The sequence below is a fragment of the Oncorhynchus keta genome, chromosome 14, assembly GCF_023373465.1.
Source record: "Oncorhynchus keta strain PuntledgeMale-10-30-2019 chromosome 14, Oket_V2, whole genome shotgun sequence".
NCBI lineage: Eukaryota > Metazoa > Chordata > Actinopteri > Salmoniformes > Salmonidae > Oncorhynchus > Oncorhynchus keta.
Window position 1 is genome coordinate 28,634,003 of NC_068434.1, and position 13,065 is coordinate 28,647,067.

At 43.6% G+C, this 13,065-nt stretch overlaps 1 protein-coding gene across 1 annotated transcript; it reads right to left on the reverse strand.

The window, feature by feature from the left end:
* Positions 1-268: 268 nt before the first annotated feature.
* On the reverse strand, positions 269-832 carry LOC118394055 (uncharacterized). Its single transcript, XM_052460755.1, has one exon. The coding sequence runs from the start codon at positions 830-832 to the stop codon at positions 269-271; it is 564 nt and encodes a 187-aa protein (XP_052316715.1).
* Between the last annotated feature and the right edge of the window lie 12,233 nt (positions 833-13,065).

The window sequence follows — 13,065 nt, forward strand, 5'->3', positions numbered from 1 at the left end:
GATCAATTTGATGTTATTTTAATGGACAAAAAATGTGCCTTTCTTAAAAAAAAAATGATATTTCTATGTGACCCAAACTTTTGAACGGTATATATTTGAGTATATATGTATTTTTTTTAAACATAATTCCTGTTTATGTCCTTTGTTGTTTGTTGGGGTAATTGCTTGTTTGTTTGCTGTTGTGTGTCTACCAAAACCAAGTAGTGGGCTGAAGTGGGATGTATGTGGGAGGTGTGGTGGGGAGTCTGTGGGAGGTGTGGTGAGGAATCTAGGGGAGGTGTGGTGGGGAGTCTGTGGGAGGTGTGGTGGGGAATCTAGGGGAGGTGTGGTGGGGAGTCTGGGGGAGGTGTCGTGGGGAGTCTGTGGTAGGTGTGGTGGGGAATCTGGGGGAGGTGTGGTGGGGAGTCTGGGGGAGGTGTAGTGGGGAGTCTGTGGGAGGCGTGGTGGGGAATCTGGGGGAGGTGTGGTGGGGAGTCTGGGGGAGGTGTGGTGGGGAGTCTGTGGGAGGTGTGGTGGGGAATCTGGGGGAGGTGTAGTGGGGAGTCTGGGGGAGGTGTAGTGGGGAGTCTGGGGGAGGTGTAGTGGGGAGTCTGGGGGAGGTGTGGTGGGGAGTCTGGGGGAGGTGTGGTGGGGAGTCTGTGGGAGGTGTGGTGGGGAATCTGGGGGAGGTGTGGTGGGGAGTCTGGGGGAGGTGTAGTGGGGAGTCTGGGGGAGGTGTGGTGGGGAGTCTGGGGGAGGTGTGGTGGAGAGTCTGGGGGAGGTGTGGTGGGGAGTCTGGGGGAGGTGTGGTGGGGTTTCTGGGGGAGGTGTGGTGGAGAGTCTGGGGGACCATGAACCTTTATCACCCACTTTCCTATTGTAGGATGTTTCTTTGTAACGGCTGTTAATTGTATAACATGCCTACAACTTTTTTTAAAGTGACTTCAAAAATAAATAAAGGTATTTGATACAAAAGTGGTTGTAGGCTATATTCAGAAAATATATATTTGTTCAAATAATGAGGACTTAACTTTTGTGTGGGATAGTGATGGACAAATGCTAAGCATGCAGCATACTGGGTGACAGTTTTATATCTCCACATTCTGCTTTGGAACTGTGCTTCCATGCACTCTAAATTAAAAAGTAGATCAGTGGGTTTCAATTTTGCGCTGACATAAACCTAAAACCTCCCTTCAGCAGTTGCCCCTGTTGTTACATTTCTTATCTCCTGAAACAACCAGACACCGTACTGAAATTGCCTGAAACATAACGAAACAAATGAAATGGAAATTAATTTCTCGCAACAGGATTATCTGCCCCTGTGACTTTTATTTTTCCTTGTTGTTTACTTGTATAAGAAGGAGAAAGATCATTTTACAATTAATAGTAGAGAGGTTTCAGGACTCCTTCTATAATCATTAGATGACATCTTCAAGAAATACCCTTAAAATATCCTAACCTCGGGTTTCAATGATCTTGATCCTGGATATATTAATGGATGAGTTAATGGCCTGCAGAAATCCTTTAATTTATGCCAAAGAAGAATTAATGGATTTGCTTTTTAAAATGACCAGACAGGCATTTCCATTGAGCTTATTTGAGAAATCAAATGATCATATCTCTTTGAATGGGCCTTCTGAAGCCATTTTTCACACCGTCTCATGGGAATAGTTCTGACATTCATTACATGACTCTTGCTTTATTGTGGCCTGGTAGTACATGCTATTACAAAGGAGGATAATCATTTTCGAGCCCACAGTGAAGGGGACGACCATGAATAATAACTTGGGATAAAAAAAAAACAAATCAAACATTCAGCAAGTAACCCAATGTAAATACAAATGAAATGCCATAATGGAAGGTATAATTAAAAATCCAGGACTTTTGTAAGATGGGGAACCACAATTATTCTTCCTGTAGCCTATTCCTTTTCGTGATTATAAGGATAGAAACTATGCTCCCACATGTGTTGTTGATATTGATGGGAAAGAGTGAGAAACTACCACAGTATAAAATACAACGATCCATTCCAAATGAACAGCTTTCTCCTCTTTTTTTCTTTAGTAGGTAGCCAGGAAAACTGGACAGGGTGACGGTGTGATGAGAAATATGATCATTCTGTTGCACGTTAATTTCATCTCCTGTTGGTTCTGCAATATGACTTATTATTCGTAACTAATTAAATCCCTGTTTTACCGAGTATCACCCTGTGTATCAAATAATCATCTTCACTCCTGGTCAAATTAGCTCTATTCTTACTCCCACACACTGGTTAAGTATATCATAACATTTCCTTGGAATTGTAATGGGTGTGAAATTATATGGAGATATGTATGACAGTACATAGGCTCATTTTTCAAAGTGCCCTGTGACGATGAAGTCATCCGTATATACTTGAGGGAGACACTTTTTTTTAAAGAGACCACCTTTTCCTGCCACCTAATGTTGTACTCAACCCAGGGTTTCTTATTGGTATTATAAGTGAACTTGAGCCCCCCCTGTCAAATAGCAGTGCAACACTGGCAGTTATTTGGGGTTTGTTTGTAATTTTTCAAGGCGCTTTGTCAGGCAGGCACAGTGATATTAGTGCGAGTGCACAAAATCCCCAGATTGGTGTCAGGCACAATTAATGTCCCCAGGTAGCAACTACATTAGTCTTATGAACTCAAGTCGCAGTGGGGAATGCTAATGGTGGAGGTGCCGTAGGGCATTAGGAGAGAGTTCAGAGAAAGCCCCCACATTTCCCCTTCTACTTGACCAACACCCCCAACATTGTGCGACCAAGTTCAGCATTTCAGTGAGATGATGTTGAACAGCAATCGGAATGTAAGGAGTTCACATACAGTACAATGAACCGAGCTCACACATACAGTGCAATGAACCGAGCTCAAACATACAGTACAATGAACCGAGCTCACACATACAGTACAATGAACCGAGCTCACACATACAGTGCAATGAACCGAGCTCAAACATACAGTACAATGAACCGAGCTCACACATACAGTACAATGAACCGAGCTCACACATACAGTACAATGAACCGAGCTCAAACATACAGTACAATGAACCGAGCTCAAACATACAGTACAATGAACCGAGCTCACACATACAGTACAATGAACCGAGCTCAAACATACAGTACAATGAACCGAGCTCACACATACAGTACAATGAACCGAGCAACATACAACCGAACCGCTCACACATACAGTACAATGAACCGAGCTCACAATGAACCGAGCTCACACATACAGTGCAATGAACCGAGCTCAAACATACAGTACAATGAACCGAGCTCACACATACAGTACAATGAACCGAGCTCACACATACAGTGCAATGAACCGAGCTCAAACATACAGTACAATGAACCGAGCTCACACATACAGTACAATGAACCGAGCTCACACATACAGTGCAATGAACCGAGCTCAAACATACAGTACAATGAACCGAGCTCAAACATACAGTACAATGAACCGAGCTCAAACATACAGTACAATGAACCGAGCTCACACATACAGTGCAATGAACCGAGCTCACACATACAGTACAATGAACCGAGCTCAAACATACAGTACAATGAACCGAGCTCACACATACAGTGCAATGAACCGAACTCACACATACAGTACAATGAACCGAGCTCACACATACAGTGCATTTGTAAATTATTCAGACCCCTTCCCTTCGACCACATTTTGTTACGTTACAGCCTTATTAAAAAATGTATTAAATAATAATTTTTCCTCATCAACACACAGAGCTCCGAGACAGGATTGTGTCGAGGCAGAGATCTGGGGAAGGGTACCAAAAAATGTCTGCAGCATTGAAGGTCCCCAAGAACACAGTGACCTCCATCATTCTTAAATGGAAGAAGTTTGGAACCATCAAGACTCTTCCTAGATCTGGCTGGCTGGCCAAATTGAACAATCGTGGGAGAAGGGCCTTGGTCAGGGAGGTGAACGGAGCAAATTACAGAGAAATCCTTGATGAAAACCTGCTCCAAAATGCTCAGGACCTCACTTGGGTGATGGTTCACCTTCCAACAGGACAATGACCCTAAGCACACAGCCAAGACAAGGCAGGAGTGGCTTCGGAACAAGTCTCTGAATGTCATTGAGTGGCCCAGCCAGAGCCTGGACTTGAACCCGATCGAACATCTCTGGAGAGACCTGAAAATAGCTGTGCAGTGACGCTCTCCATCCAACCTGACAGCGGTTGAGAGGATCTGCAGAGAACAATGGGAGAAACTCCCAAATACAGGTGTGCCAAGCTTGTGGTGTCATACCCAAGAAGACTTGAGGCTTTAATCGCTGCCAAAGGTACTTCAACAAAGTACTGAGTAATGGGTCTGAAAACTTGTGTAAATGTGATATTTCAATTAGTTATGTTTCATACATTTTCAAAACTTTCTAAAAACATGTTTTTGCTTAGTCACTATGGGTATTGTGTGTAGATTGCTGAGCGGAAAAAAAACATAAATTTCATACATTTTAGAATACATCTGTAAAGTAACAAAATGTGCAAAAGGTCAAGGGGTCTGGATACTTTCCAAATGCACTGTATATTGTGCATAATTAAAGTGGTTTTGGTGTTATGAAAGCCAATGATACAATTCAACCAATGCTTCAAATAACAGCTATTCCTCAAAATCTCACATTTTATCCAAATTTCCCCTAATCAAGTCAATAATGCCCTCATGGCCTCTCTCTAAACACTGTATGATTTCATCCAATGGCATGTTCTTGTAAAAGCCTAAATCTATTTTCCATGCGCTTTAAGTGAGAAAGACCTTCATGCGGTTAATCAGTGTCAGGTTTCATAACATGTCAGGTTCCATCGCTATGGTTTCCAATCCCACTTGGGCACATGACTTTCCACAATTCACTGACAATTCCCACGCTGACCTTGCTCGTGTAGCCATATCCACTGGTAGAGCTGATCTAACAGGCCTACAGCTGCGCTAGCTAGCCCCAAGGGTGAGGCATGTTTCCCTGCACTGTGCCCGCTCTAGCATGTATGTATTTAGGACGGCTCATAACTACATATATATCACAGCTCAATAAAATGATGTTGCCTGCAATCGTACATGTCAATTCTGTGTCACGCAGCCTATGAAGCATAAAAAAGAGACTGAAGTGGTCTCAGATAAAGCAATTAAAGTGTGAGCTGACAGAAAGCAGAGCAAAATAGTGAGGACAGTAGAAACTCAGTAGTTTGGGAGACTGAGCCACAACATCAACCTCCATTCCTAGATGAAAAATGTATCCCTGCAAAGTCACTGCAAACCCAAAGAAGTCACACTGCACTTATTCAAACCCTTTATTATATTATCAATTACACATTATAAATATACTCCAGACGATTTTGTTTTCTGCGGCTTACTCCATCATATTGTTCAGTCATCACTCAAGCTGAGGCCCACACCTTGGGCTCCCTCTCACCGTTGCTGCGTGGAACGCAGTGCCTGCTTTATAGCTAGTGGCAGTAATTGCACTTATGTTTGACAGTCCTTTGTTTGGATAAACCCCACAGCTGGCTTTATTTCAACTCCTACTGTAACCATACAATTGCAGTCAGCCAGCTTTTAACATCCTTTTAAAAAGTGGTTATGGTTGGTATGGCTTTGAGTTGCTGTGGTAGTTTGTTCCACTCTGCAAATCAAATCAAATCAAATCTAATCTAATTTTATTTGCCACATACACATGGTTAGCAGATGTTAATGCGAGTGTAGCGAAATGCTTGTGCTTCTAGTTCCGACAATGCAGTGATAACCAACAAGTAATCTAACTAACAATTCCAAAACTCCTGTCTTATACACAGTGTAAGGGGATAAAGAATATGTACATAAGGATATATGAATGAGTGATGGTACAGAGCAGCATACAGTAGATGGTATCGAGTACAGTATATACATATGAGATGAGTATGTAGACAAAGTAAACAAAGTGGCATAGTTAAAGTGGCTAGTGATACATGTATTACATAAGGATGCAGTCGATGATGTAGAGTACAGTATATACGTATGCATATGAGATGAATAATGTAGGGTAAGTAACATTATATAAGGTAGCATTGTTTAAAGTGGCTAGTGATATATTTGCATCATTTCCCATCAATTCCCATTATTAAAGTGGCTGGAGTTGGGTCAGTGTCAATGACAGTGTGTTGGCAGCAGCCACTCAATGTTCGTGGTGGCTGTTTAACAGTCTGATGGCCTTGAGATAGAAGCTGTTTTTCAGTCTCTCGGTCCCAGCTTTGATGCACCTGTACTGACCTCGCCTTCTGGATGATAGCGGGGTGAACAGGCAGTGGTTTGGGTGGTTGATGTCCTTGATGATCTTTATGGCCTTCCTGTAACATCGGGTGATGTAGGTGTCCTGGAGGGCAGGTATTTGGCCCCCGGTGATGCGTTGTGCAGACCTCACTACCCTCTGGAGAGCCTTACGGTTGAGGGCGGAGCAGTTGCCGTACCAGGCGGTGATACAGCCCGCCAGGATGCTCTCGATTGTGCATCTGTAGAAGTTTGTGAGTGCTTTTGGTGACAAGCCGAATTTCTTCAGCCTCCTGAGGTTGAAGAGGCGCTGCTGCGCCTTCTTCACGACGCTGTCAGTGTGAGTGGACCAATTCAGTTTGTCTGTGATGTGTATGCCGAGGAACTTAAAACTTGCTACCCTCTCCACTCACAAAGCCGATATATAAAAATGTGTTCTTACCAGATAGACTCTAATATTTAATACAAAAGTGAATGTTAGCCTATCTGGTATTATGCTGGTAGACATATCTAACAAATGAAAAATATGTAGGTGTATAGGTACCTGTATATTGGGGGCTGAGTCTGTGATCATTCTGTGGACCAGACCAAGTTGAATTAAAACTATTTTGTTGTCCACAGATAGCCAGCCCAGCTGCTTAAAATGCTCGACCTCCAGATGAGTGTGAGGGCGGAGTTTAAATACAATTCTTACAAGCTTGTTTTGGCTGGTCTGTAGCTTATTCTTTAGATGTTTGGGGCTGCTGGTGAAGCAAGATGTGCAGGCATAATCAAAGTGACACTGGACTAGAGCACAGGCCAGTCTTTAGGGTGTCTATAGCTAGGTTTATATCCAATTGGCAACAGATTTTCATGTGAATATTCAAAAATCTGCAAAAACACAGAATGCACATTTTCCATTAAATTGACTTGTTGTGATAAATATGTAGTGTACATAAACATTTATTTTGCAGATAAATTCCCATGTACTGAATAGAAAATACAAGTTAAATGTTTTTCCATTGCATTTTCAACTCTAGGTCTACTGATGGTTTAGTCACAAAAAGTGTTGTGTACATTAGGTACAGTATATGTGACAGTTTAGTGTGAACCTCTTTTTACTCCAGCCAACACAGGATGTATTGTTCTCCAGCACACAACCCCAGCACAGAAGACCAGGACAGGTAAGTATGCTCAAGGTAAGTTTTATTTTAAATTCATGGGTTAACATGGACTGGACACCAGTTCCCCACCTACCACAGCAAACTGCACGATTTCCCGGAGTGTGTCGACACAATAGAGTATCCCCTCAGGTAGGTTACATTCCCCTTGACTGCCTCAGGTATATATTGCACATGCAAAAGTGACACATTGCAACACAATGCACATTGAATTATTCTGATATGGTACAGCAGCAATATGGTGAAAGGCACTACAAATCTCACTCCACTACACACTGATAATTATTCTGATATGGCACTGCAACAAGACAGTTATTCTAAGGAAAGGCACTGCAAACAATATGGTGAAAGGCACTAGAATCTTGCTCTGGTATTGCACACAATATAGGACCCACCCTTGGCTCTGCTCTACTCTGCCAGCCCCTCTAACAGACTTTAGTGTTATCTCTAGTGTTATGGGACAAATAGGGAGGGGGAAAGAAAAACAAGACAACATATAGAAAGGTTGGGGATAGGTTCTCGATTTATAGGGCCTAACGAGAACCATATCCCCACAAAATAAAATAAATGTCTCTGTATGGCGATATCCAGATCCGCACAGCTCCCTGTCCAGGAACGCGCCCGGTCTGAGACTCTGCTTGGCGACGTCACCGTTGGCCCCGCCTCCGGTGCTAAATGAAAGGAAGGCAGATGGCAGGGAAACCTACAATAGTGGCTTTCAATGACGTGCCAAAACGGCCCAGAGAGAGAAAGAGTAGTGTAAGGGGAACACAGGAAGAATCACGTACCTTACTTGGTGAAGCTAACGCTCCTAGATGTGCGTTGTACCAAAGCCTCTCTTAGTCCTCTTCTCTCAGATCACCCTTCAGCTCAACAGCGCCTGTTCATCGTTAGGGCAGCTGCCCACTTCCTCACTCGAATTTGCCAGTAAGACTTCCCGCAGACACTGTCCAGTGCGATCACCGCAAACACCCAAGCAGACAAGACATGGAAACTTCCATAGGGGACAGATCCCCACGGAGAGACATTCTCTGCTCAACTCCCAGCCCCAAACACAACAAAACACAGGGCTTTTAAAGGGCATTACAGCTAATCCCCAGTTACCTGATTGATTAGCTAACTCGCCGCAGGTCCGACTGATCACACCAGCCCCTCCACCCACTTATCAACCAATCCATCTTGTTAACTCTCCCCCTTTCTCTATAGTCGTCCTGACTATACTGAACTAGCTAACGGCATCCGGTACCTAAGTGGGGGCCGTCAGTTCTACGGACTGGCCCACCTCCCTCCCGATCTCTGGGCCCCACCACCTCACCTCTAGCATCCTGAACCCTTGGGGGAGCAGCGGGCTCTTCTCTGGCAGGCTCCGGCAGGCTACGGTTGCCATTGGGGGGATAGTTTACCCTGATCACGTCTTCAGAAGTTCTACAGGAGCACCCGATCATCAGTCATCAATGGAAGGTCCTTCGTCCGCTTGTCCTACTGCTGTTTGTCTCACTACTGCTGATGTCGGGTCCTTTCCTCGACCTGAATGTAGGCCTGTGTTAGCTGGTCATAGTGCCTCACCCTTCCATCTAGGTACATCTGCAGCATCGGGGCCTCCACACCTGAAATCACATCAACAGGAAGATGGGCATGCCTGCCACACATTACAAAGAGTGGGGTAAGCCAGGTGCTGCAATGTTCAGTGTTGTTGTATGCCTGGAGAAGCATTAGTATCTGCTCTGGCCAATGCATCTGCTCATCTTACTACAGAGACCCAAGAAGAGATAACAATGTTTGATTAAACTGCTCACAGACCCTGTTTCCCTGGGGGCGGTAGGGAGTGATTCGAATCTTGGCACAACCATATAACTGGCAGAACTGGGCTACAAGTGTGGATTCCAAAAGCTGCCCCCCGATCGGACAAAATCCTCTCAGGACAACCCCAGTATTGCACAACTGCTGACCAGAGGTCTTTTACAGTGGTCTCTGCAGTCTGGTATTTTGTGGGAACAGCCCACCCATATCTAGAAAACAGATCTGTCATGATGAGCAGGTAAGGGTAAGTTTCACTAGGCCAACCCAGGGATAGATAGTCAATTGCCAAAATCTCCAATGGGTAACTGGTAGTGATTGGCTCAAGGGGTGCGCTTACCTCTGGTCCCGGTTTCCTCTGCACACACTGGAGGCACTCAGTAATCCAATGTCTTACATCATCTCCTAGCCGGGGCCAGTAGAATCCCTGCCTCAAAGCGAGTTTGGTAGACCGGCAAGTGTCCAATTGAGGTGTGGTATCTCTCCCACAAGTTTTTGGTTGGAGTGTTAGGCACCAGGATCTGCCACCTCCAGGTATCCTCAACTTCATCCTGGACTCTCTGGCCAAAAATACCATCCTGTAGGGCTAAATTCTCTCCACTATCGCCTCCGCCTCTCCTCCACCATGAAATAATAGTCTTTGGAAGAGCTCCCTCCAATAACTCTGGCCCACAGCAACTTCTCACTTCTAGCTGGGATCCCATTGGGGTCCCTCAAGGACAGGCGTGCTGTACCTGGTTCCCCCTCAGGCTCATCGCTCTGCATGACTTGTCTGCTGACAGTGAAAGCACTCCTTCCTGGCAGCTTCCCCAAAGGTGGTGTTGAACCCAGTGACATCCTGGGAGACTCTTTGGAACAGCTCCTTCCAGTATTGGGCTATAACGTTCATCCCAAGGATTCCTTGGTCTGCCCCCAGACAGTCATCCTTGACAATCCCAACCCCCTTGGCTGGAACTTGCACTCCTGCCACAACAAAATCCACGACCGCATGGCCGACATAGGGGATGTGTAGGCCATTGGCTGCCTTCAACGTGAGCCAGTGGAGGTCTGAAGAATCCCTCAAAGGGAGATGGCCAAGCCACTTTTGAAAAAAACTGATACATGGTCCCTTTACTTGGGAACCTGTATCCAACATGCATGGTGTGCTTCTCTGGTATTGGCACGTGCGCGCTAGCCAACAGCTTGCAGATACAGTGCGAGTATAGCCTACATAATGAGATTATTATGGACAAAAGTGTGAGATTCTTATTTTTTTGTCAAATGGCAGCCAAGCGTCACTCACCATGTTAACAGAATAAGACCCTCAATATTTCACCAACATGTGAAGTTAACCATGATTTACACGACATGGCCAAAAGTATGTGGACACCCCTTCGAATTACTGTATTCGGGTATTTCAGCCACACCTGTTTCTGACAGGTGTATAAAATCGAGCACACAGCCATGCAATCTCCATAAAGAAACACTGGCAGTAGAATGCCCCGTACTGAATGACTTTCAACTTGGCACCGTCATAAGATGCCACCATTCCAACAAGTCAGTTAGTCAAATTTCTGCCCTGCTATAGCTTCCTGGGTTAACTGTACAATAAGTGCTGTTATTGTGAAGTGGAAACATCTAGGAGCAACAACAACTCAGCCGCGAAGTGGTAGGCCACACAAGCTCACAGAACGGGACCGCCGAGTGCTGGACTACCCCCACCCCAGTAAATTCCAAACTGTCCCTTACCTGAGACTAACTCAAACTGTTTGTTTACATAATCTCTCTGCATTAAGATATTTTGTGGGTAGTCAAAATCTAAAATTACAGATAGCAATTTACCTGAGAACAGCAATGAAACAGGAATATGTGTAGCTAGATTGATCTCAGAAGATTCAAGAGATCCAAGGCTGTTTTGATGAAAAACAAGTATAAGCATGGGATCATAATACTGATGCTATATGATTGGCGACTTTACGGGGAGAGTTTTTTGGATGTACCTGTAGCATATAGATCATTGAAGGGCAAAGGAAAAGCAGGTTGACATTTATTGTAATGAATCTTGCCCTGGAGGCAGAACTGTTTCCACTCAATGTGCCAGTTGCAAAAAAATTGCTAGTGTGAAAATTTATGAAAACAAAAATGTGCTTTTTGCTCTTAATGTAAGGTTAGGGTTAGCAGTGTGGTTAAGGTTAGGATTAGGTTTAAAATCTGATTGTATGTATTTGTGGCTGTACCAGCTAGCACTCCAGAACAAAAACATCAACCCACAAAGGAAAATTATAGGTAGACTCTAATGATGATACTGATATGATCTACCGGTTCTTGTTCTGTCTCAAGTATTTTTGAGAGACCTCGTTGTGACTTTCTGTGACATTCTCTACTGTAGGTGTATAGATGTTTGCTCATTCAGTCACATACCAAAGTCTTCTACACCCAGAGAGTAAAGGAAAATGATTCCGGTGGAACCCGATGGTAAAGCAGGGATGGTGTGCTGGAGAATTATAGCTGTGGGAGAAATGAGATGTGCTTTCAGCCCCCAGGCAGAGGAAAATCAAAATAAATACTTTAAATGGAGTGTAGAATTCATATCCCTAAGTCACATCCAATATATAACTCTTAGACAATGTGTCTAGTATACATGGTGGTTTACACTTTGTGTTCATGTTTTGTGTATTTTTGCCATGACTGATACTTTTTGTTTTGGTTGCACATTAAAGCATTCACTTTTATCACAAAATGGCTTGCTGCATCTGATGGATGTCTTTTCCCTTGATTACTATGGTAACATTTAATAATTGAAGAACACAGCCTTCACTGAATGCAACATTTAACATGCACTGGGCTTTTAGAGAGCACTTTGACTCTTATTGTTCCTCAACTACTATGGACATTGGGCCAAATGTACTGATACAATGACTAGTGAGTAATTGACAGTAAAAAAAAATATCAGAGGAAGAAGTGTCTGGTTATGTCATGTTTGTGAGCAAAGTTTGGAAAATGGTGACTCACAGAAACAAGTTCTGGCTCCTTTGTCCACTCTGACACTGTTATTTAAGATGGCCAACAACCGCAGCCTTTTATGGATCAGATAGCATCCCACTGCTCACATGTTTGATTTTACGACCTTCCTATGAATGAGCCAAACAAGTGTTCCCATTGATTTGCACATTAAACATATTAGTAATAAAACAACATCCTGCAGCAAACCAATTGTAAAATCAATTGTAATTGGTACCAACATATTATGAGTGCTTGGTCTGCAGTCTTATTGTCTCTGTAACTGACCACTAAAATCCTGGATGTTTTCACAATAAATGTGATAAATATTGATGACAATGTCAAATAAATGTATGGGTGTAATTCTGAGAGCCTAAATATAAATTGAATAAAATCTGAAAAGGCACTCGTAGATAAAACAGTGTTTTTTTAAATCAACAGAGCTGGTACATTCGACATACATGTATTACAACTGATATTGATCTGAGGAAAATTTGATTTTTTTTAAAGGGAGAAATGTTATCCCCACATTCATCATATGGGAGATTCACAAGGGTGGTGCTACACACTATAAGGGTCTAAAACCACTGTTTATTTCCTCTGCCATCAACAAGGCCCCAGCCCTTCCCCCATGACTAGACATCTGAAGCAGTGGAGGATGAGGACATGCTGGGGGGAGAGGAGGGGTTGATGAGACAGGGTATGGGGAGAAGGAGGAAAAATCTAAATGTTTGGTCTATATTGGTTCCAGTCCTCACTGCATCAGAGCGGATAATGAAAATGCATCACATTCCAAATAGTTATGATTGGGCTTTTCAAGATAATTGTCTACGTGGAGTTTCCATCTGTTCTTCTCCAAAGCTTTTTAAT

What these genes read in the sequence shown, in the direction of transcription:
- LOC118394055 (XM_052460755.1), bottom strand. Translation starts at nt 832, where the DNA reads ATGGTCCCCCAGACTCTCCACCACACCTCCCCCAGAAACCCCACCACA.